This window comes from Phaethon lepturus, unplaced genomic scaffold (genome assembly GCF_000687285.1).
Source record: "Phaethon lepturus isolate BGI_N335 unplaced genomic scaffold, ASM68728v1 scaffold4732, whole genome shotgun sequence".
NCBI lineage: Eukaryota > Metazoa > Chordata > Aves > Phaethontiformes > Phaethontidae > Phaethon > Phaethon lepturus.
Window position 1 is genome coordinate 6,732 of NW_010521108.1, and position 26,956 is coordinate 33,687.

General features: G+C 35.3%; 1 protein-coding gene across 1 annotated transcript in view; it reads left to right on the forward strand.

Annotated features, from left to right (window-relative positions):
* UNC13C (unc-13 homolog C (C. elegans)) overlaps positions 1-26,956 on the forward strand; it is a 163,971-nt gene that overhangs the window by 191 nt on the left and 136,824 nt on the right. The window contains 3 exon segments of the mRNA XM_010281395.1: positions 1-2,868; positions 17,361-17,383; positions 17,910-17,974. The exon segment at positions 1-2,868 is cut by the window's left edge and continues 13 nt beyond it. Coding sequence (XP_010279697.1) covers positions 1-2,868; positions 17,361-17,383; positions 17,910-17,974 — 2,956 coding nt within the window.

Here is a 26,956-nt window from a genome sequence, read left to right on the forward strand (position 1 = left end):
AAGAGAGTTGTCAGAGCAAAAAGGAGCAAGACTTAACTCAGATTGGACAAACAAAGAATCCAAAATTTTCAAATACTTTAAAAAGCACTGTTAAAAAGATTGCCAAGTGTTCATCTGCTCGCAACTTATCAGCTGAAGAGGAGGAAAATAATAGAGAATTTTCACTTTCTCCAACATTCAGTTACAGAGTTGCTATTGCCAATGGACTGCAAAAGCATATTTTTGTAACAAACAATAATAATGAAGATGTAGTTCAAGATCTGTCTTCAAATGATAGTTCATATTCTGAGTCATTAAGTGAAGTAAAAAGTAATAGCAAGAAAAACGAATACTTCTCACACACAATGCCTGTGCGACGCAATAGAAAAAGTTTAAGCAGCCTTGCACCGTCTGATGGAAGTTCTGATGGAGAACGCACTTTACACAGTCTAAAGCTGGGAGCTTTACGAAAACTAAGGAAATGGAAGAAGAGCCAAGAATGTGTCTCATCAGACTCAGAACTAAGTACGTGGAAGAAAACATGGGGCTTAAGAAGTAAATCTCTAGACAGAACTGGCCGTCACCAGAAATCAAATACTCTTGAACCTGGCTTTAGTTCGACAGGTTGTATAAGTCAAACCCATGATGTTATGGAAATGATCTTTAAAGAGCTTCAGGGAATAAGTCAAATTGAAGCAGAACTCTCTGAATTAAGAGGGCATGTTAATGCTCTGAAACAATCAATTGATGAAATTTCTAGTAGTGTAGAAGTTGTACAAAATGAAATCGAACAACTGCGAACTGGATTTGTACAGTCTAGAAGAGAAACTCGGGACATACATGACTATATTAAGCAGATAGGTCATCCAGGAAACAAAGCAAGTCTTAGGTTTCTAAATGTGCCTGAAGAGAGGCTTGAAAAAACTGAAAGCATAGTCTACAAAATATTAATAGATAAAATGGGGTTCTCAGAGGCACAAAGCACTATTAAAATTGAGTTTGCCCAAAGACTGGGGCAGCAAAGAGACTGTCCAAATGCAAAGCCAAGGCCCATTCTTGTTTACTTTGAGTCATCACAACAGAGAGATTTGATTTTAAAAAAGTCTTATAAACTTAAGGGAACTGGCATTGGAATTTCTACAGATATATTTTCTCATGACATAAAAGACAAAAGAGGAAGAGGACTACCTTCCTCTCAGACATATGAGAGTATGGATATGAAGCTTTTAACTGTGGAGACAAAAACTAGAATGCATGACTGGGAGTCACCTGACAGTGATAAAGACTTGGAATCAGATATAAATAAGAACAGTTATGTAAAGATATCTAAATCAGCACTTCAAATAAAAACAAGCACTACAAAGGGGAGTATTGAGTCCCCAAATGCTAAAGACCTTAATGGAACTGTTGACAATAGCACCTTTTCAAACAGAAGAGATTATGACAATCAGTCACCAGAATTTGACATCATGGAAAAACAATCAAAGACCTATTATTCAGACATGACTTCTCTATGGCATTTACAGAATGACTTTGCGACACCAAAACTTAGCCGTTCAGAGTCAGATTTCTCAAAATTGTGTCAGTCTTACTCTGAGGATTTTTCAGAAAATCAGTATTTTAGCAGAACAAATGGCAGTTCATTATTGTCTTCCTCTGATCGAGAGCTTTGGCAGCGAAGGCAAGATGATTCTACAAACTGGTATGGCAGTTCCCAGGAACAGACTTTTATCCAGGATATGCAACAGTACCCAGAGCAAAATGAAGCAGAGAACACAGAAACTGTTGACAGTGGAGTAAGTAATGGAATAATATGTGCATCTGGAGACAGAAGCCACTATAGCAATTCTCAGCTTTCTTTACATGATGATCTTTCCCCATGGAAAGACTGGAATCAGTTGGAACAAGGGGCAGATTTGGGCCTAGACTCATCCACACAGGAAGTTTTTGTGTATGATATGAGCAGCCCTTCAGATCAACAGACAGATTTTGGAAAGTACCAAAGTTCTGACCTCCAGTATGATAGCGAAAGCTATGATTTTACCCTTGATGGCACTTCTCCATCATGTCCAGGCCTTGATAGCGAATCACAAAGTCAGTGGACTGGTCAATATGGTGATTATGAGGAAACAAATTCTGTCTCCCCTTATGAGAATCAAAACAGATTGCCTATGATGTACCGAAGCCAGAGTGAACTACCAAGCGATGACTCAGAAGAAACAGCCCCTAAATCATGGCATAGCCGATTAAGCATAGATCTTTCTGATAAGACTTTCAGCTTTCCTAAATTTGGATCTACACTTCAACGTGCTAAGTCAGCCTTAGAAGTAGTCTGGAATAAAAGTACACAAAGTTTAAGTGGGTATGAAGACAGTGGATCATCTTTCATGGGAAGGTTTAGAACTTTATCTCAGTCTACTGCAAATGAATCAACTACAACACTCGATTCTGATGTTTATGCTGAGCCTTATTGCTACAAAGCAGAGTATGAGGAAGACTTAATTGAACCACCCGGTGAGAATGAAACAGACTATGTAGAAGTAATAGAACAAGTCCTTGCTAAACTAGAAAATAGAACTAATAGTAGTGAAACTAGTGAGCAGGTCCAAGAATATGAACTGGGGCAGCCTTCGTATGAAGCTCCGTATGCAATACTACCAGAGGAGCAATATGACACACAGTTTGACAGTGTGGTCAGTGAAGAAATATTGGAAGTTGAAAGTGATGTAGCTGCTGACATAGAAGTAAAGGAAGATGAAAATCAGAACGTCCCAGAGATGCTTACTGAAATGCCAAAGAAGAAAAGAATACGACCATCATTTAAAGAAGCTGCTTTAAAAGCATACAAGAAACAAATGAATGACTTGGAAGAGAAGATCCTTGCTGGAGGTAATGGTATTTTAATATTGCCTTTTAAGTAAAACATTTTTCTTACTAGAGTTGGATGTTAATTTCTGTGCGGTACCCAATCCTGCTTCCATCAAATTAGGTGACAAAAATTCTGCTTATACCTGGTTTTGTTCATAGGGTGAATTAGTCCTATGGAAGTCAAAAGGCTAATATTTTACAAGTTTGTTTTGAAGGAATTTTCTGAATATATTTAGACATGTTTATATGCCATTGTATTGCTTTGAATTTCAGTAACTGGAAAATTAAATTTCACAAGATATAAAACGTATAAAAAGAACCATGTATGCTGTTCTTGGTTTTCTTATAGCTTTATAAATGTATTCATAGGAGTAATCCAGAGTGTTCAGATATCACAGTGCTTCCTTTAACAGTTTTCAAGGCATGGTTGGTTCTATGTTCATCCTGATGACCAGTGTTCTGCATCCTATATGCAACGTATAACTTATGTACTTGTGAGAGTGCAAGTCTAAACTGATTTTAATTCTGTCCTTAGTTGTACTCTCAGTAAGCCCTCAGACAAGTAGTCAGTCCCCAAAAAAGGGAAGAGAAGGGTGTGGAGGAAAGAGAAAAGAAGTGTAAATGGTAACATCCAGGTATGAAGAGATGGTAGAAAGGAACCTAACTCGGAGGGTGTTGACATAGATTTATTCATGATCTTTATCTTCTGTGTTAACAGACTTCAAAGCAGACAGTCATATACATAACTTTAATACCTCTGGTAATACATAAATATGGTGATTTTTCAATATTAACATAGACTGTAGTGCTAATGTTATAATATTGCATGTGCATTTAATTGGGAGCACATAATTACTGTAGCTAGCCAGATGGTAATTGTCACCTTGACTGAATCTTCGCTTTCTTTATCTGCCTTGAAAAAATAATAATCTGGTACATTAATTTTAAAGATGAAGAATTGTGCCTTTAGCCAAAGATTGTGTTAAGTAGTAATGAGCATTCAAAGCTTGAGCTACTACAAAGTTTCTTTTGTACATGGACAACTACTTTTACAGTAAACATATAATCAAGTTGAAAGTATCTTACGCAAGCAATTAAATATTAATAATATGAAAGTTCATTTTAAAGTATATTTTTACGTTCAAATAATGACACTAGATTGTAGATTTGCATTTTGCAGATATTTTTCTACAGATTCTAAAATATCTGCAGATATTTTAGACACTAGATGGTGTATGTATGAAGAGACAGCTAGCAACAGTTAGTATTTTCATGACTTTTTCATCATTTTGAGGCATGGGAGAGCGGGATCACAGTTATTTTACCTAGTCATTGTTGTACAATAGGAACATAAAGGTCCTAGGACCTAATTAAAGAAAACACACAGGGAATATCTAAAATAGTGAAATCCAGGTTGGTTCCACTATTTAATGTCTGTACATTTGTATACATTGTTAGATAACATAGGCTGTTGGAAAATGAGAACTAACTTTGTTACATCTCATATGATCAGTTCTATGAATTAAAGGTATTTGTTCTTTAACCTGTCAGGTGAAAGACATCTTTCAGTCTCTTTGTCTATTAACCTTTTTTTCTTCTGAAATACTAAAGCATTTTTTATACCATATTTACAGAGAAGCCAACTTACCCCAAGGCCAGTTTATGAAAATGTGTTATTTGGTGTAGTCTATGGGGCATAAAGTGTCTGCATGGTTGTAAGACATCATACTATGACTTCCATTTTCATTTCCACTGAAATAAAGAAGGGAATGCAGCAAGAGGTTAAAGGGAATTTACAGATGAACTTCTACAGCAACACTACTTCTCAGATTATTCTGAAAACAGTATGCATTGACAGAAGTAGCAGTTCTGTTTTCTCTTCACACTTTGTTTTCCACACCAACAGGGAGGACATGTTTCAATCAGGGATTCTGCCCCAGCAGTCACTAACTGGATTGTTATAAATGAATCTTCAGATCCTGTAGCATACCTGTCAATGCTTACTAACCAAACAGTCTTTCATGTTTTATATCTAATGGATGAATATGATATTTTACCTTTTAATGTCTGCAGAACACCTAACAATTCTTCAGAATTTAAAAATTTCAAAATATATTTCCTAGCTGGAGTAGTCTACTAAAAGAATACATTACCTGAAAAACTTGTTCTGCTGAGACACATGCAGTATTATTGCAGTCAAATCTTCCTTGATTTTACTTTCAGTAAGGTGGATGAATGATATTATAGACAGTCTATTCACAGATAATGGAATCCACAGATGGAATCTCCATCCTTGGAGATCTTCAAAAGCCATCTGGACGTGGTCCTGTGCAATCTGCTCTAGGTGACCCTGCTTGAGCCAGGTTGTTAGACAAGATGGCCTCCAGAGGCCCCTTCCAGCCTCAACTGTTCTGTGATAAGGAAATACATTTTTTGAATACTTCATATGCAGCCTTTGAAGAAGGATGTCGTCTTAATGTCAGTTTGTCCTCTAAGACAAAACATGTTTAACTTCTGTTTATTACTTGACATGCACAGCAATTTTGGTTTAGTATGGGATAAAAAATTTTGTAAATCTGTTCTTAAAGGAGGTCTACAAAATGTACGGTTTGTGGCCTCTCAGTTTTCACAGCCTTACCCCTCCTCTTTACTTGTGGATTCATGCATGTCCAGAGAATACTTAATTTATCATTTAGGCAAATAGTAGTTTGGGGCATTACATCTTCCTTTTAATATTTGCAGGAGTGGTAATAACTTTAAAGAAAAGTGGCAACTAATCTAGAATTTACATTACTTTTAAGACTTTTTTTTGTTTTCCACTCTTACCCCTATAACTGATTCACAGTCAGCTTCAAATTCCTTATTTGCAGATGGAAAAGTACTAGTTGCAAATCAAGTTCCTTGAATTAATCTTCATTATATAACCAAATCATAGCCTGTTGTTTAATGAATCATTTCATCTCTGCGTGTAAGCAGGAGCAGGTAGACAGCAATCTGGCCAACCAGAGATATAGTCAGATAATACAGTAGTGTTATTTCTCCAATTTAGTACGAAAGGAAGGTTTAGAATGCTATTACTTTTGTTCTACTAGAACATGAGTTAAGGTCATTGAAACTTTGGTACATAAATAATTTATTAGTGCACAGGACCTGCATTGGATAGTCCTATCCTATGTCTCTAGCTGGAGAGAAAAAATACACTATGGGCTGATTGCTTATGTATTATTTATTACAACGTGTTTTTGGAGACATACTGGAGCGAAAGTAATAGGGTATGTGGATGAGAGGAGACATGAATGGTACATCAGTAATCCTCAGATTTAAAGTTCTGTGAAGATACAGAGGCATTGTGATGATGCATGTATATTAAAGGAAGGATTGATGGCTTTTTAGAAAAATGTCAGAGAAATACTATCCAGGGGTTTGTTTCTTTGTATGCTGTAATTGAGAATAACTCTTACCTTTTTATTTATTGTTCCAGTCCTCACTTGTTATTTTCTAGCTTTCTTTTTCCCTAGTGTCTTCTTTTATTCTATCCCTATCTTGTTATCTTTTACAGGTGCCTCAGAATAAGCATCATTCTCTCTTCTGATGAAACTATCCCTCTGAATAAGCTTCCAGAGTTGCATGCACTCTTCTGAGTTGCTTTTAATGATAACATAGAGTCTTTCTATGAATGATAGTTTACGAGCAATAGCTTCTTGATCTAGTTGATTAAGATCTTACTGATAATCTGGCAGCTGGTCAGATTTTAAAAAGCCTTTGTTCTCAATTTTCTGACACAGAATAACTTGTAGACTGTATATGGTGTCAAGATGAGTGAACTTACCTTACTCTATATATGCATACAGTGACAAGTCAGATTACAAGGTCCGGGGATGGGAGTTGCCTCTTTAACGTGTGGTTGAAAGTGGATTCTCTATTGTTTTATACGAAGGACTTGTATTATGTTTACTGGTGTCTGACTGAAGAACAGAACTTAGAGATCAGTATCAGTACAGCCTTACTTTGTATATGCCTGAAGGAAAAAATGTGATGCTAACATTTGAAACCAAAGGAACCCCTAATATATTACTGCACTCTCCTTGCAATGTGGTCATTGGGTTCCACAGTAAGAAAAGCTGTCATCAAAGTAAGTGTATTACTAATGCATATTTCAAACTCTGTCTATACAAACTATGCTCTTTTGAAACAAGTATATATTTTCTTATTTTGACAGCTTTTCTAACCTTTTTGTAGTAAATATTTGCCAGAACTGCCTGAGATAGCTGTATTTTCCCAAAGTGTATAGGCTTTAGAAGTTAATCTAACTTTGTCTTGTGGCACTCAGGCTTTTGTTTCCTTTATCTCTTCCATTGCTCATGTTTGTTTTTAATACACTTGTACAGGTGCATAGTTACTGGTAGCTAATAACTATAGTTAATAGTATTGTACCAGTTTTGTTATGTGAATATAAATCTTGGATTTGGACTTGAAAAGATCAGTGCTGCAGCCCAGATGAAAAGTAATTGATCTGGTATTGTTTAGTAAATGAATCAGTCATTTTATAGCTGTTCAGGTAGAAACAAGATAAATAAAACCATTACCTTGGTCATGGTAACTGCGTATTGGTTGGTGGTGACAGTAATGGGGAAATAAGCAGCTTGTTAGAAGATAAATTGCTTTTAAAAACTAAAGAGTTCTCCTACACTTTGTCTACATTGGCTGTGTTGGGAAGTGGGCTTTAAGAAAGGACCAATATTCGTAGAAAGAGAAGTGAAAAGTAGATGTACACCCCATCGTATTTCTTAATTGCTTGAGGTAACTATGTTGATGGATTAAAATATTGTGAATTATGTTTGGGTTTGTGGGGTTTTCTTCCTTAAAAATAAAGTTTCTTCTCAGGATGCTGGTGCAGATTGAGTAAGGAAAGGATGTCTAGTCAGATGGCAGAGCTCTAGTTTAATGTTTTAAATACTACATCAGTTTCAAAAAAATTGAACATGTTTATTTGCATGTATTATGCCAAACTGAGCTGCTAATTCTCTCATTGACCAGTAGTAACAGCGGATGCCAGTCAGTCTTTTTCATGGTACTGTGTAAGAGAGGTTGTTGATAACGGTCATCTTTTCCTCTTTTTAATCTGTCTGCTGTTGTCATAACAAAAGTAACAGTTTGTCGTCTTGTGGGAATTCTTTGAAATCTGTAAGACCCCTCTGTTGTCATAACAAAAAAATACTTGAAGAAATGAGGTTGTAAAAAAACTAAATATAAACCTAAGTTTATACATATCCTTTAGTGAATATTGGTATCGTGAAGGCTTAGGTGTAATTAAATCTAAACAAGCTGTCTTGAACTAATGCAGCTTTAAGTTGATACACCTAGAGCCAAATAAAATATGGCAAATCTGTACCACACTGTAAACACTCACCAGAAGCCCCCCCTGGAAGGCTTGAACCAGAGTTGTGGCTACACATTAAGTTTCCTTTGAGTTTAGCATCACCTTGTACAAAATAATGAAACTTTTTTTTTTTAATGTGATCTCTGAGATGCTTTTCCTTCACTGAGCCCAATGTTATTTCTCATCTTTCTAATCTCAGGTGTAGTCTAAGGGGAGGGGGGGAAGAAGAAGTTAATGAATGAATATACTGCAATTAGTCTTTGCATCATTGTGAAAGAATAGCCCAGACAGGAACACTTTTAGTTAATAAAAGCTAACAGCACTACCAAGCCCCAAAACTTTCTGTTCTGTTTCAAAATATTGAAACCACAATATTCAGCAATACAAAGTTTTGTTGTATTCTGTGATATCCCTAGTGGATTTTTTTTTTTTTTTAACAAGGAGCGATGAAAGACTTCATTAATATAAGGGCTGATTGTGCATGCTGCGTGGCTGATATAGTTGATGTGCAATGTTTAAAAAAAAAAAAGTATATTCACCTAATATACAAGACATGAAGAGGTGGATTTGGGGACATATGCTCTTCAACAGAAGTTGATTCATCTGTTGCTCTTCTCTTCATATTTAAATAATGTGAACAGGTATATTACAGAGTCTTCCCATCAGTGTAAATTCACATCAGAAGACTGTGACAACAGAACAGATGTATTGCGTAAACAGGCTGGGGTAGAAATGGATACCTTTGCTATACGCTTGGAAAAATTTGTGGTACTGAGGAAACAAGTTTTAATGCAAGTTAAGGAATCTATGTTGGTGCTGTATTTGGGATGAAAATTAACAGAACTTAATAATCTGTTTTTTACAGCTGTCTTTTTTTCTTTCTTTCTTTCTTTCTTTCTTCATGTTTGTGCATGCTTTTTGGTCAGGTAAAAAAAAGGTTGGCTGTCTTTAACTTTCTTTTTTTGTGGGGTAAGAAGCTGAAGTGGGGGGAAAATAAATACATTTTCAGATTATGTGGGTAGAAATTGATAAATACAATATATTTCTGCACTCAATCTGCTTAGCTAAAACTGTAGAAAATCCTTTTTCATATATATATATGTATGTATGTGTGTATATATATGAGCACTCTGAAAATCTTCCAGTAATATCACAGGAAGTAAAATAGTGTTCTAAACAATTATTAACAACTCCATGAAGTCAGTCAAGATGTTGCGGATGAACCAGTATGATTTGACTGAGTCTGTCTTGCATATGCTTGTGTTTCATGCACAGAGAAACCCACATCCTTAATCAGTAAGGTTTAGCAGAAGTTATCCGTATTTTGTCTGTTTATTAAAAACAAACAAAATAAAATAAAACAAAACAAACCACCCAAACCAGTTTCGTTTAGAGAATGACTTTTTTAGGAAAAGTAATCCATTAAAACTATTAATTTTCTTCATAAAAGAATAAAGTCTCTACTACTTTACTCTTTAGGAGAACAGGAGATTGTTTAACACTATTTTCACTGACTTTAGAATTGATCTAGATCGATTAATATTCATGCAATTTACGTGCCGTATTGTGCTTAAACAGATAGAAAATAAATTTGCTAGAGCTAAAAGAAAACCTGAGTGTGAATGTCCATTCCAAGGACTTATTTATAGTGGTTCTGCTATGGAAATGAACGCAAATCAATACTTTATCACCAAGATGAAGAAATATTTTCTATTTTTATTTCTAAAACATGTAAGCCTTTTCCTTAGATCATTGTATTTTAGAAGCAGAAATAACAATGGATCATTTTATAATGCAGCTTCAGGCTAAAAGGAATCTTGTTAAAGCAACTGGCTGAAAAAATATCTAGATATGTATTTTAAAAATGTAATTACTTGGAAAACATGAGTTCATAAATATGCTCAAATCTTCCTCTGTTCTGTTGGGGAAGTAGAATATTACAATAATGTGTGAAACTAAAGAGATTCTCTGTTTTGCTGCCAAAGTGAAATTCTGACTACTTTCATGGGACAGGTACCAGACTTTTTCTTTATGCACATAATCCAGGTGATCAGTAGAGCACCTACACAGTTGTGTCTCCCTGGTACTCTAAATAGGAGAAAATATCTGAAACCCCTCCAGTTCCTGCTGACGCAAAATTATTGTTGAAACTGCTGAAACTTTGTCAGTCATGAGATTTGCTTCGTTCATCAGTAGAGAGTATTCTTAAGATACTTCCCATGATCAGGAGTTTTGGTAAACCTGAAAATGAAGACAAGATTGACTGATACATAAATAATTCTAGCAAAAAACAGAGGCATACATACAGACACCTGCACTTTTATGTTGTTTAATACATACCATTTTTGTAAGAGAGTTTTTTTCTGCACTTGCCTCATGTAAAACTCCTATTCACTCCACTGAAAATTTTACTAATTTTCAGATTAAAACCTATGTAAAGAGAAGGTTTTCCAGGTAGCCATGCCTTCTAACTGCATTGCTGATAGAGCTGTTTAAACATGTCCTTGATACATAACATACCTAACCTTGATAAATGTCTTTATTGTAGTAAAGAATATGGTGTACAAAAAAGATACAAGTTAACTAGGAAAAAAAAAAACCTGAAAACCCCGTTGAACACAGAAAAGACTGTGATCTGTTTTCACAAAACAAGTAGTGGTACAGGGCAAGCTGCTGACTGATAGGCTTGTGGCTTCTCTGGGGTTGGCTACTGAAACAAGTTAGATTTGTTTATGTTACACTGGAATCTCAGAGATGTGATATGGCAAAACGTCTTTTTGACTCTGATTCTTGGTGTAAGAAGCACCAAGGAACATGCTTTTGTTTGAGTCCTGAGGGACTACTCTCACAGTTAGTGTCAAACCAAGTGGCTGTTTGCATGGATTTCTCTGGAAGAAACACGATGGGACTTCAGCTTGCAAATAAGACCATGATACAGCAGTCCAAGTCAAATATTTTGTTGAGATGTTGGTTGTGTGATATGGAAAGATTTGCAACAATCAGTTATCTGTTTGCTTTCATAGGCTATGTAATTAATTACTGGGTTCCATTTACTGTTACCATTTGTATCAAAAGAGCTAAAATATGCCTCTTGATCCTTTATGGATCATGTATGTTTTACCATTCTGATGTGTTCTGGGGTTGGAATAGAGTGCTTAAAATGCACATTGCATTTTACTCCCTACCATCATTCTGACAAGTCGGGGACTGTCAAGAAAGCGTGGTCTTCAAGACGACTGTAGTTTTTTGAGACCACCAAAAATTAAGCAGCACTGGTATCATACCACACTGTGTGTAATCAAATAGTTGATAGTCAATAATGTATTCTTTTAGAGGTAAGTTTCAGAAGTTGGGAGAAGCATCTAGTAGCTGTTGAAAGACAGTGGAAAACAAGAGCCATCAGAAGTCTAATGGGACACAATTTTTAAATACCATGTTTTTAAAGCATGTCCTCTTGTTTCAGATTTGCAGACCAGTTTATTAATAACGACACAAATGCAGTTTTTATCTTTACCAAGCTGACCTCCTGTTTTGGCTCTCAATGTATCCGCTAGTAATTTTTCTACATCACTGCTAGTGAAGTGCTAGCAGCAATTCTTCTATTTCTACTGTCAACCAAGCTTTATTCAAGTTTGACCTTCTCTTTGTCAGACAAACATCACTCCTCTCTTATGATGTGCTAGCTTAATATTATCTTTCAAGCGTTATACAGTATATCTTCCTAGGATATGCTTTAGCAACACAGCATCCTCTAGGCTTACATACACAAATATTCTGTTCTGTAGTGATAATATTAGCTTCTGGGTACAGCATTTATTATTTTAGCATGGCTTAATTTGTTTTTTGTTTTGGACAGACAATCTACTACTTTAATGAACTGCTTTTATTTGACCCCGGTTTTAATTCTTTATTTCCCTTTCTTAGCAATATGTACTAATTAGAATTGTCCAGCTCAGACTAAAAACTGCTTCTGACTATGGGTACTTTACACATGTTGTTTCCACGGAACAGCTGTATTGTTATCGCACGTCAGCGAGTATTATGTCTAAAGGGTTTGCTTCCAGGAATGACATAACTATCAGTCAGTTTTACATTCTTGCAACTGTTTTGCAGAACTAAGTTTAAAATAGTACCTTGAGACAATAATGAACTTTAAATCTTTTGTCAATTTGGTGTTAAACAATTATGTACACTTAAAAGAGGGGAAAATCAAGGTTGTATACAAAATACCATTTTAATTCTAGGGTTTCCTAACAGTTTAGATGTTTACAATCTTGTTACAGTTCTCATGCTATGGCAGGTGGTGGTGAACAAATTTTTGCCATCATTAAAGATGAAGTGTATTAGGGTGGTGCTCTGCTGCTCAGAAAAATGCAAAAGTGAATTAATGACACAAGGTTTGAAGGATGCTTATGACTGGGTAGGGGGAATCTTCTAAACCTCTTTGATGTAAATATCTCTGCTGACTGATGAGACCATTGTCCAGTTGTATTTCTAATCATAGAATCATAGAATAGTTTGGTTTGGAGGGAGCTTTTAAAGGTCATCTAGTGCAACCTCCCCTGCAGTAAGCAGGGACATCTTCAACTAGATTGGGTTGCTCAGAGCCCTGTCCAACCTGACGTCGAATGTTTCCGGGGATGGGGCATTTATCACTTCTCTGGGCAACCTGGGACAGTGCTTCACCACCCTCATTGTCAAAAATTTCTTCCTTATATCTAGTCAAAATCTAGCCTCTTTTAATTTAAAATCATTACCCCTCGTCCTGTCACAACAGGCCCTGCTAAAAAGTTTGTCCCCTTCTTTCTTCTAAGGCCCTTTTAGGTACTGGAAGGCTGCAACAAGGTCTCCCCAGAGCCTTCTGTTATCCAGGCTGAATAACCCCCATCTGGGGACTAACGTACCTCAGTGGATACTTGTGAACTATTTTCAATAGAAGCCAGGATTTAGTGAGTATGTTGAATGTTATAGAGCCTTTTAATATATGTAACTTCTTATTAATGGAACCTTAAAGACTAATTTTAACTAGTGAATATTTTTAATGTCTTGTTTACCTAAGGGTTTATATCTGTTTAGGGGAAGATTAGGGAGTGGCAGTGAAAAAGGAGGATTAGAGATAAGTGAGGGGTGAAGAATGGTACGGAGCTGGAGAGAACTATCTAGCTAAGCAGGAGCATTTTAAAATATGGTTTGCTAAATATTCCTTAAGATTTTCTTTTCCTTCCTAAAGTTTTTGTGTTCTATCACCGACTCTTAAGATTTCTGCATAGAAAATGAGCTTATTTGGAGGAATGTGATATGATAGCTGATCATCATGCTTTCCTTGCTGTAGTTAATGCCATGCTACCTTTTCTTCTTCTTTATGTTAATTGTTATAATTATATAAACTCAAATGAACAACAGAAACCTTGTACCACTACAGTATCCTTAACTAAGTTAAAACAGTTTTTTTCCTCTTTCTATCAGTTACCTAATTAAATATAATTGAGTTTGAAACGATCAGATTGCCTAAAAAAAGGGAGGAAGGAGGATTTTCCTCTTGTCTTCAATATTTGATATTTGTAAATAAAGTTCTCGCTAGTAAGTAACTAGATGACCATCCTACTCTTCATCATTCCACTACATAGGTGTGTATATATATGGAACACACTGAGCTGAAATAGCAACAATTATGGAGCAAAATCACTCTGTAGATTTTTCCTATAATCCTAGTAAAATACCCCCTGGTTAGCTAAAATGGCATATGGTGTAGAGGCATAACATGAAGGCTATGCTGGTATTTCATAATGTAGTTAATTTTCACATAAAATAAAAATCTAAGGAGAAACTAGTTGAAATAAAGTAGAAAGTATCCCATAGGGTTACCTAAAAGAACCAGTGTTTACATTGTTCTTACTACATTCATAATTTTTTTAGGTTAGTTGTTTTCCGTAGAATGTGTGGATGACAGAAATAAGTTACATGAAGATAAGCTCTTTTAAGTAAATCATCGTCATTCAGCTGTATAATCTGAGATGTCTAGCCTTGTATCCCTGATTTGAAAATACATTCTGTGGTCTCTTACATAATCACAGTTCATTTCTTATCTACATCAAGGAATGTTGCTGTCTATTCTGGTAGCCTAATGACTACCGAAGTGAATTGCTTGGTGACTGTACACTTCCTGATTTGGTGCTCTCATACACAGAGAACATTTCCAGAGTTCAGATTATTTCATTAATGGTGAGTTCAGAAGAAGCAATAAACAATGAAGTTTTCAAACTAATTCTGTCTCTGAAGATGCAGTAATTTCTTACAAAAGAGAGATGCTTTCAAAACCTCTTGGGAAATTTGCATCAGTTTTCTGCTTTATGCAATTTCTATTGAGAAAAGGGGACATTAGACTGGTGCATTTATTTTTTTTTTTTAAGCCGCAACTGCAAAGAAAACCAAGTTAAACTAAACATGTAATACCTTTTTTCCCTTCCTACTTTTTGATTGTCACTCTCCTTCCTAAATTTAGACAAAATTAGGTTCCGGTAAAGCGAATGTAGTGAAATTAGATGAAGCTGGATGAAACCCAAGAGAGGTAAAGAAAATTTCATATGTCCATATCTCATCCTCTGAAATACAAAATTCCATTTAATATGGAAGACAAGTCTCAACAATTTTGTATTTTTTAATTTAACTTTCCAAACAACTGAATTAAAAATGTAATTCATGTGGTTCTTTAGGCAGCTGGTAGCAAAGTGCCTGCAAACTATTTAAAAATTGCGTTTCACATAAATAAAACTGAGATTTATTATGTGTCTTTAAATGGCAATATTACAAATATTATTATGATTAGATTTTCTAGAAGGAATATGTAGGTTGCATGGGCAGATTATGGTGAGGCTTCTTGCCTTACAAGTGATGTCCTTCCTAAAATTTCCAGTCCCCAAATTTGTCTTCACCTTTTGGACCCTGCCTTTTTTACAAGTTTGAGCATTAATTCAGTCTATCCTACTTAGAGTCCTGTTGGTGTATCTCCTCTTGCCTTTCCTCTCATTCACCTGTCCAGAGGCTGTTCCAGCATTTCGGTTTTAACCATTCCTCATGTTTCCTTTAGCCCTTATAAAAGCATATCCTATTGTGTTTCCATGGCCAGCCCAGCTTACAGTCATCTGGTTACTCCTGGTTCTGCTCTTACTCTGCTTATGAAAATGCTGTAATAATTTTAGAGTGGGAAGGTAGGATCATATGGTCATCCAAATCTTCCTAATATGCTTGTGGATAAAGACTAGTCAATTTTATCTGATGTTGTCAGACAAATACATTTCACAAATAAATTAAAAAAAAAAAAAAAAGACTAAACTCATTTCTATAAATCTACTCAGTCAAATGAGGGTAATTTTTCAATTAAAACACTATAGCTTGATTTAGTCAAGAATTAATTTCTCAAGCAAAATATAAATTCTAGTATTTCAGGGTGGGGGGAGAGTTTTGAAATGAGAAAACATCAGAACAGTTCATGTCCCAGCAGAAAAAAAACCTTAATGGATTTTTCTAAAACATAAAAATTGATACCATGTCTGTTGATATTCAGGACAAGAACTACGAAAAGAATCAATGCATGGCAAGCTGATATTCATGGTGCCCGAGATGTGCTTACTCTATTTGTACTAGATTGTGGAATTTACTATTAGTAATAGTTTTGAGTTATAGAGAATATTAAATTAAAACATAAGCTTTTTTGGGGACAATAAACTATTGGTCACTTTTTTAGGCATACTCTTTCTAAAAGGATTGTTCACAGTAGCTGTGAAAGAAAATCTAAGATCTGTAGTCAAGCATAAGAAAATGGTAAATTTTGTGGTCTCACAAAGGGGGAGAGTCTGTTGCATAGTTGAATTTTCTGTGGATTCAAATTTGGTGTTTTGGCATTGCTAATACCTAATAGCTCGATCCTCTAACTTTTTTTTAATAATACAAAATCAGATCTAATCTGACTGGTAAAACATGGTTTGAACTTAACCATCCATCTATGCTGCATACACTATTCTGCCTGTTTTGTGCACATGCTTTGCTTTGATCACATAACTAGCCTCTAAAATTAGTGGCACAATAGAGCCTTTTGTTCCCCTGAATTGTTGATGCTATACTGTATGCACCTTTACACTTGCCAATGTATTTTTCATACACATGTTTGAATGGGATATTTTCTTGTAGATAAACTGGTTTAAAAATGAAATATGGCACTTGTTTAAGGTGTAAATGAACATTTTGTAATGTATGTAATGTGGGATATCGCCAAGTATCTTTAAAATACCTGAATTATTTAAAAGGCCTGTAGAGCGTGTACTCCTTTTGGGGAGGAAAAATGGAGAGATCAGTAAGGTGACAATTAAAACAATGCAGTTTCATGTATACAGTGTACTATATGTGTCAAAAAGTCACTATACTATAATGTGTCAAAAAAAAAAAAAAGGGACACTTACTGGTGGGATAGTATATAAAAACAATTTTAAATGTATATTTCAAAATTGACAAGACAATAAAATAAGGGTAGCTTTTCCTGTCTGATAATAAATGTAAATACACCACATGTTTGCATTAAGCAATTTATAATGATATATATGGATCATATCTTATGCTTTCACAATTGTAGTTCTTCTATTGGTATTTGGGGGGTAATTTTTGAATTATATGAATAGCTGTGATAGAATAGAACAGTAACAGTTCAGGAGGTTTTTTTTTTAAACTTTTTTTTATATCCTTAGTAGAAGGATATACTTATTTTCCTTGAGAATAGAGCATTATTTTTTTAACACTTCAATTTTAAATATATATTCATTACTATTAAAAATATATTTTAAAAACCCCAAACAAATAACTTAAAAATCATGTGGAGATGGGATACAGTATATAAATTATATGGTATCCACAGAGTCCTGTATAAGTGGCAGGGGGTCTTATGGCTGAAAACATTGTTTTGTTTGTTTAAAATGTAGTGACAGTGGTCTTGCCACAATGATACAGCTAAGCACAGGTGTTACTTGGATTGTGCTCTGCATTAGCTGATTAAACCAGTGACAGTTTTTTTTATAGCAGAAGATATTTTCTCAGAGACTGTTTTGTCTAACCTATATTCCCCTTCTTCCCAATTCTCTTTCAGATAGCAGTTCTGTGGATGAAAAGGTTTAAAATCACATATTTACTACAGGGATCATGTATTTTGATGTTTGTTTGTGACTTATTTGACCTGTTTGGTTCCTTCATTTTAGTTGTGAAATTTGCATGTTTTTCCCAGCTTTCCACTCTTTTGTTCTCCTTTGAGTGTCTTGCAAATGTGTTGCATTTATAAACAGGAAAACCCTCATTGTTGTGCTTATCATAATTGCCAACACAGGGGTCTGCTACTGTCAAACATGCTATCTAGGGTTTTTGCCTTTTATTATCATCTATGCTGCATACACTATAGGACTTAAAGGACAACAAGATTTGGGAAGCAATATCTTACCTTCCCATGGGTTCTTCCAGCGTGTTTCACTAAATGACGAATGCTACCAAAATATATTCCAAAGTAATAGTTAATCTAGCTTTGGCCTGGAGCTGACCCTGCTAAACATTTTCATATTAGGTGTTACATGTTTGATGCAGTTAAATTCTGTCCAGAACTTACTAAGAGCAACTGAGTAACTACTTTCTCTGGTCTTTATTAAAGGCTCGGATTGTAAGTGGAAGTTCCTTGGATACTTCCAAGCTTTATGCAGTACAGGCATTTAGTGGGTAAGTACCAATACGACTGTGAATTTTGTTATTTATATCTGCAAATTAGTCTTATAATGTTATAGTATTTGTTCTTACAAGAAATTGAGTTATTTCAAAAGGAAGATAGTTTCATTGTGTATGTTGTCTTTTAATTTTTTAGAAATTAATACAACAATTCAGATGCACAGGTGAAATAGATGACAAAATTTTTTACCTCTTTGCATAAAAACTAAATGCCCTTTGAAGCTGTAGTTTATGTCTTAATTTTAGTAAATGTGTAGTAACATAATAATATCAGTCTAATATTTGAAATCTAAAAGGTCCAGGAAAAAGATCTTCTAGTTGCTGAGAGTGAATGTGGCAGAAACCTGTACATTTTGTTTGGTTGTCTCCAGATGGAGTTATCTTACACCCAGTTCTAGCGATTCCTTCCTCTGAGGAAAATTTCTCCTTCCTATTTTGAATACCTTTTTATTATTCAATTTGGAAAGGAAAAAAAGTAAAAGCCATTGGTAAAATTTATCAGTTACATTAGCTAACTGTTTAAAAGGGATATTATCCTCTTGGTGGTGCACCAAGCACTGTTTGCTACAGTTATGCTTTGTTACAAAGACAAGGTGGTGAGATAAAATTATCTAATTTATCTTCCATCTTTTCATTTGTACATCTTAAAGGCTATACAACAGAATCTAGACACTATGAAGTTTTTACATTTGGCTTCCTGTGTTTTTGGTTTTTCCCCTAAATGTTACTAATGGTATTAATTAGCTCACGATAATTCACATGCTGCTGTGGAAGGTAGTTAGGGTAACATTTGTACTTATTACTAAACCTTGAACAAATTTAAGAGCACTCTCCAGCTTTGCAGTGGCTTGGGTAGTTTCCGTATAGTTTGTCATACCTCAAAGTGTTGTATTTCTTCCTTTTCCAGCTCATAGAAACTTCAGAGTTAGTGTGAAAGTGTGAGGTTATATGTGACATTGTGCAGGATTTGTTGCTGAATGCAACATGAAACATTTTAAATGTTGTGAGAGGGAATTGTGGGTTTTTTATTAACTTGCTCTTTGGCATTGGAATAAAATTATAGTATACTTCTCCTGACTCGCAAATGACACATTTGATCTGTTGCGGTTTTCTCATAAGATCAAAAAGGATGAAAGTATCTCATTAATAAAATAATAAAAGCTTTTGCCTTGTATATTGATCAGCACTATTTCTTACTATGCCAAAACAACTACTCCTTCTTTGAATGGGATTATCTAAGTACTGTGTCTCTCTACATTTAAAAAATATAGAGAATATAAGAACAACATAAGTGCTGTGAATTTTTTTCTTGGCTTCCAAATGCAAAACATTAGTATTTCTGTTTGAATTATATTTTGTCAACATGAAACTAGCAGATCTGAAACAAATGTGTTTCTCTTTATTAGATTACTGATTTGAATACTTTTTCAGCAATGTATTAGCCACAAAAACATTTACTAAAACTCTCTATGCTGGTGTTTTCAATGATTCCATTAGAAGAATAATATAAACTTTCATAAGAATGTTGCAAATGTGTCAGGAAATTATGACAATAACCTTTTGATTTGATGTATATTTGGTGGCTTCTTTGTTGAAAAAATTAATGCATATCAGAACCAGAAGGCATCACAGAGGCAGCTTCTGATATTTGCCTCAAATTCTCTTTGTCATATCCACAAAGAAGGGATATCTTTCTTTTCTCTTTTGTGTTATGGAATGTCAATTCATTTTTACTCATGGGCTTTGATGGCCTCAGATTTCAGTAATTTATTATTTAAGACACCACAAATAGTAATGTACCACACCACTGAGAAGAAGGAATCTGAGATCTTAAACTACATAGCAAGCTATGGTCTGCTGAAAGAGTGATCATACTTGGAAAGTATTAGTGTGCAACCTGGCACAAAACAATTGGTTTTGTGTATTAAAAAAAAAAGAAAAAGCTGTTCATACTTTTTTTTTCTCTAGAAAAATCAGAAAGCTGAGACCCAAAATAAAGCTAGTCCAAAACTGTCTCTGATTTATCAACTGTGTTTTTTAATGACCCAGTTTTGATCACTGTATGTGGTTGGGCTTTCATTGCTTAAGCTAGAGAATTGTTTCTTAACATAACCAAAGTCTTAAGGAACATTTTCAGTTTCATATGATTTTTCTTTTTTTCCTTATTTGCCCTTCTTTAAGCAACCTACTACTTGTTGTTCTGTTACCTTTTATTGTTTGCACTCCCCACATGAGTAAGCTTAATAAGGGACAGCTCATTCTGTCGTATTGCTTGCTATCTGCAAAACCAGAAGAGAAACAGTTTATCATCTAGTTAATGTGTAGTTTTGAAATAACGTTTTGTAAGCAGACTCTGTGTGCGTAGGTACTGACAATCAATATTGATATCTGTGCATGCAGGAAGCTGCATGTGACTGTACAGTTTTGCTGTACGCAGTACTTTCCATAGCCAATTGCTTAATTACAGCTTCCTAGTAGGTGTAGGACTTAGAAAAGTAGTGTAAAAGAGTGTATAGAATTCTTTTTTATTGTGGGTTGCACACAAAAAACAATTTCATAGAAGTAAGGAGACCTTTTGCCATCAACAAGGTTTATACAGACAGAAGTTGCTCTTTTTATGCCCTCTTTTCTATTCACAGGTGAATAAATTAAAATATTGAATCCTCTGAGAATAAGGTGTGTCAATCCCTTTTGCAGACATCCTGTAACCACTGCATAGGACTACTTTAAATGACTGGCAGTAGGTCAATACTAGCTCATGTTTTTAGGCTAAACCTTACTTCTTTTGCTGACAAAGTTTAGACTAGGCCTCCACTCCCTTTGCTGTCTGCAGTTTCTTTGTGCAAGCTTCTGTTTCACTAGGCATCCCTGAAAACAGTGATGCCATTTTAATTTAACTTTTCATTCAGTTGAAGAACCCTGACATCTCAAAGACTGTTGTGGCTCAGTTTTAATCACACTTTCCACTCTACTCCTGCATGCAAAAACTAATCCTAAATTCTAGAATCCCTCAGTCCCCTCACTGCCAGCATAACTGGCTGCAGCCTTAGCTCTGATTCCTTTTCCCTCTTACTCTCTCCAAAATGTGTTGCCATTTGAAGTGAGGGGAGATTATTTCCCTCACAACACTTGATACCTTGCTTTATCTATACAGAAATACCTCAGCTGTCTCTCTTCTGCCTTACTCTTCCTTCTCTCTCACAGCACAATGCTGTCAAGCCACCTCGCATGCTCAAGCACATCCCAAGTCCGCAGCACAGACTGCAACTTTCCACTTGGCTGCATGAAATGAGAGAAAAGCCAGGATGAGAAAGAAGAGGCAAAGAGCAAATAGAGTTTTCCTGGGGCTTCTCATGCTACTTCTCTGTTAAAAGGCAAAAGCTCCATCTTTCCTGTTCTTTCCATGCCAATATCAAATAATATTTCTTCATTTTATTTTTCGTCTTCATTTTCTTGAAGATGAGACACTTTAGAATTCATCCTTTCAGTATTTTTGAAAAGTACATGGAAGTCAAATGGATTTTTCATCATGTATATGAATCTAGGGTAGTACTGTTTTACTTTTTCCAGAGACTTGCTCTGTATTAATTCAATGCTTGCCTGATGGCAGTGATGTCAGAGATGGATAATTTTACCACATGGCCTAATCCATTCTGAAATTTGGTAATGGTACACAGATGGTGCTGCATGCAGATGATTACTCCTTTCCTTCAGTGGCACGTTCTCAATGTTAAAACAAATTTATTTGTCTTGAATTCTCACACAAATTCAAATAGGTTATTGTTATGCAGAATATCTTCAGAAACACACGAAAAATAGACAGCATTACAGGGTTGTTTTTTCTTGCCTTGAATGATAACTTGTGTGCCTTCAACTTCATCTTCTATGTCAGGTTGTTGTCGGGTTGTTATTATTGGAGGTGGGGACGGAAATAGAGAATTCAATGTATAATCTGCATAACATGAACAGTTTGTGGCTGTAATCTTTAACTATACACAAAGTCTAATATTTCACTGTCAATACAGCATTGCCCAGTTTGTTAGTGCTGGTAATGTAGCTATTCTCCTGTTCTTCAGTGAAATTCAATCTCACAATCCGGATCAGTACATTAATCTTTACGTCCAGCTGACAGCCAGCAATCTTTGCATACTTACAGTCCTCTTAAATGTTATCGTAAGGATTGAGTTTGTTGTTTGGAGAATTTGTGCATAGGACATAGTTCATATCCCCAAGGTCAGGCTGTTTCAGTAAAGATGTAAGAAAAAGTACTAAATACACAGTTGTCCAAGCATGAGACTGAAATGTGTGTTTTCAGCAAACATATATATTAGTGGAACTGTATTCTCCCACTGGATCTCACAGGGGATACTCCTACTCTCCACTTAAAACTGAAACCAGGCAGGTGTACAATTATTGTTTATTTATAGAAGAAAGAAAGAAATATAGAAGAAAGAAATATTCTTTCCCTCAAAAAAAAAAAAAAAAAAATCATGGATTTGAGGTTTTTGTTGGGGGTTGGATGTTTGTGCTTGTCAGTTGTTTTGCTGGATGATTTTTTCTTGTTGAGAACTGTTTTGCCTGTAACTAAGCTTAATCACATCAGGAATACAAGGAGAGTGATTAATGATGCTCCAGGGTACACATAATGTGAAGTAGCAGACGAGGGTATAGTTTTTCTTCTAGAAAGATAATTCTAGAACATTTGCATTTATGTCAAATATAGAACACTGACTACTAAACAGTACAAGCCTCAGTGTCCTGCAGGTAAAGCAATTGCTTCAGATAATTCCTTGGATTCTAGTTGACTACTGCCATAAGGAACATGTTAACTTCTCGTGCGGAAAACAGGATTTATTATCACCTCACTAAATTCTTACAGAGAAGAGTACTCCTTTATGATGAAAGAACTGGAAACATCTTGCCTTCTGGTTTCTTCCTCTACAATTTATAAGCTGATCTGTTAAAATATCTACTGGTAATCAGAAGGCAATTGGATGTGGGTTTTGAAGTGTGCTAACATAGAATGACTGTTAAATTTGTGGATGCCAAATGCAAACGATATAAAGAGATTTTTAGAACATAGCTGACTAGAAACACTCCAGACACCAGACCATATCTAGCAGCTTTTTTTCAGTTGTATTTCTCTACAGAGCATGTATTCCGTTAGTATTACTGAAATGAGAGAGTGCGGGTAGTAATTTATTCCTTTTTTTTTTTTTGTAATGGAAATATTAGTTAATAACTAGTCTTAGCCTGGCTTCAAACTTCCCCCAGTCAACATATCTCTGATACTTGGAACTTGTTTTGTTTCAGCGAAGATTTTCATGTGTTATTTGTATTTCAAGATATTTGAAGAATAGGAATAACAAGTTAGGGTTTTGTTTATTTCTTTTTGGTAATGCTTCTAAACATAATCACCAATATACCTCTACATGGTTTCATGTTTGGTTTTCCTCCCATATTTTCAGTCTAGGTAAGAGTTCTTGTGTAGTTCAGCTGGAATTTCATTTTTTCACACAACAAAATGAATTTTTTTCAGCACAGTGTGCTGGTAGATTGGCTACTTTTTCATTCCCTGGTCAAGCATTTCGTACTTCATCTGACAAGGTGTGAGTAAGGAAATCATGTCTGACTTTTCCATAGTTTGTGTACTGAGATTTCTAGATTCGGTGAAGGACTTAGCCCTCATTAACTGTGTGTTTGAGGTAAAAGTCACCTACTTTTCTTCAGTATGCAATAGAGATACCCTAAATACATAAAGTAGGTAAAACTTAGACTTCGTTTACGTTGGCATTTTGTTCCAGTTACAGCAACTGAAGACCAACAAGATACTTCTGTAGAATTAGTATAAACTCCCAGCATTATCAAGTTTAAAATACACTGTAACAAGTAACAGCTATGAAGCAAAAAAACCTCTTTTCTATGGTAGGAACTGAAACCACTAAAGGCATTAAAAGTCCTTAGACTCTCCAAGTTTTTTGATGATCTTTACTATGCCTTGATTGAATGCTGGGCAAGGAGGAGGCAGGAAGTACTATTGTTCTATATGAGTTCATCTGGTCATTGATTCATTGCACAAAAGGAAGGAGATAGTTTCCTTTATAAGGTGCAGTTTCAAAATTGCAGTTCTTCCCTGAAGTTGGGTTAGTTTCTTTAATTTATTAAAAGTATTCATGTGAATAACTATGTATGTGTAAGAACTCTCTGACATTTCCATACTTCAGCAATTAAAAAAGTTGCAGACAAGTTGCAAAACCAGCTGATAGAATACATAAACTTCTTCATAGTAGCTACAGTACTGCCCTAGTGTTGTCAGAGGAGATGGTGAAGCTCATTTAAAGCCAAAATATTTCATGTCCTTAGTATTTTGCAGTTGATAATTGGAAGGAGTTTTAGTAATACCTTTTTAAAATAACAAAATGGGCAGTTTGTGACCATATATAGCTTTTAAACACGCATTTGTGATTTGTACAGATACACACAGAAAAAATTAGATCTAAACGCTTCTGCTAAGCTGAACTTGAGCTTGAAATTATAATGAAAAGGTTGTAGGGGGGAAGTACAGATTGAGTAGAAAACTAAGTTATTTAAAGAGACAGTGGTGTGAGTTATAGCAAATTACTGACAGAGCATAAATTACACCACTAATGTTGTAATAAAATATCTTTATATTCTTTACTCATCTGTCTTGATTCTGTCATTCTTGCTGTTCCTTCAAAAGCCATGTTTGTCCTTTTCTTTCTTTGGTAACATCATCAGCATTCTAAATTAAGATATAATTTTTTCTCCCGGGAAAACACTATTAGTCATTCTTGAATTTGGATTTTTTTTTTCCCTTACTATATGCTACTCCTTACTGATCAGGCAAAAGGGTCCAGTTAGAACCTCAATTTCAATATTTTGTGTTATAGAGCAGAATAGGTGGAAGTAATTTTACAGACACTGCTGATGGAACTGCTTCTGACTAACGAAGAGCCCTGAGAATCCGAGTTTATCTCTTAGTCTCTGTACATTTACTTTTCACAGTCTCAGAAATGCTATTTTATTTCTATCATGTTTTAACTGAGATTTGTAGATGTGTCTGGAAGTTGCAATTTTGGTCTACCTCAATCTTTATGTTCTTGAAAAGAAAATTCTAATATCAAAACCATGCACCAAAGACTGTTTATATAAAAATATAAAGGAAAACATAAACAGCCCATGAATCCATTTCTCTTTCTTACAGAATGGTGCAGGGGCATCAGAAGGAGCTAGGGGAGAAACAGATCATCTCCTAAATTTCTAGGATAAGAGTTAGGATAGTGCTTGGAAAGTGGTAATGCTCCTAAGAGTTAAAATAAACTCTCCTATACTCTAGGTAAGTGTTTTACCCCCTCAACTAGGATATGAAAGGGATTAACATTTTTTTCTCTTGTAACTAGGAGGTACTCTACAAACAGAAACAGATGGATGCCTTTGAGGATTTTAATATGGCCAACAGGCAATTTGGGAATTTTCTGTGAAAAAAATTGTGTCAATATGGACTTGGTGCATTTGAAGAATTAGATTAGAATCTTGAAGATTGTACTTTTTAAAAAAGCATTCAAATTACACAAATGGATTTGAACTAGACTCTTATTGCTCCTTGTATACCTGTCAAACTTCAGCAATAACTTGAAGTGAGTAGAACTGCTTACTTCTTGCTTAGCTTTTCAAGAATCCCTGTTGGAAATTTCACCAGTCAAGAATGATGCGTTTAGATTTGCTCTGAGAGGTTCAAGACTGTCTTCACTTGCTTACTAGTTACTACCAAGTCAAATTTAAGTTGTACACTTCATTTTCAAGTTCTTGTTTCTCACGTTTCACATCTGCTGTCTCTTTTGCTGATTTTTCTACTACTTCCATTTCACCCTTCCTCTTAACTGCCTGTGTGCTCTAATTGTCATCCACACCCATAAGGAACTTGCAGCCTCCCAGGTTCCAAGTCTTCTCTGGACTTTTCGTATTGACTTAACTCTTCTTGTTTTATGTTTAACTGTCTTATGAAAGACTTTCTGATCCAGCATGTGATGCAGAAATAAATTGTTTTGACTGTCATGGAAGAAGTTTTAATTTGGATGCTACCCGGACTCAAACATGTATAGGCTGTGAACAGTTGGTTATGTATTCCTGTGGATCTATTTCTAAATCCCTGTGGTATCATGCCTACAGAAATTATTAATTAATCAGAGGTGGAAATGTAGTAAAGCTTGTTTGGCCATGATGATACAGCATGCTGAAGGTTGACAGATACATAAATGTCTGGATTTAAAAGAGAAATTAAGGTTTGGGTTTGTTGGGTTTTGTTTGTTTGTTTGTTTTAAGATACAGACTCACTACCTTCATTAGGGTGTCACTGATGTTTCAGTATTGCTTTTAATCAGTTTTACCTCTTTCTGCTCCAGGAGGTTTGTATTCTTATTTTGATTAGATGCGCTGATCCTATGATAATGACAACCACAGAGATGCATATTGTCAAAGGTAAACTAAATGTAGTATGTTATTACCTCTTCTGGTTCTAGGCAGGCCTTCATCATGTTTTTGCAAATGAATTTGTGTTGTAGAACTTCCTATCTCCACCTTATAAATTCTCACATGCTTTACGCAAACTTTTTTTTTCTTTCCCTGGTTGGTCTCTTTTCATTATGATCATGTTGATACTAAGGAAACCATTTACATAGTGTCCTGGTTTGGACAGCTGACCCAGGCTGGCCAAAGAGATATTCCCTACCATACAATGTTATGCCCAGTACATAAACTGGAGTTGGCCCGGGGACGGAAATCGCTGCTCGGAGACGGGCTATCGATCGCCGGGTGGTGAGAAATTGCTGTATTGGGTATCACTTGTTCTTGTACATTCCTTTGTCATTATTATTGTTGTTATCATTGTTTCCTTCTCTCTTGCTGTCCTATTAAACTGTTTTTATCTCAACCCATGAGTTTTTTCCCAACTCTTTC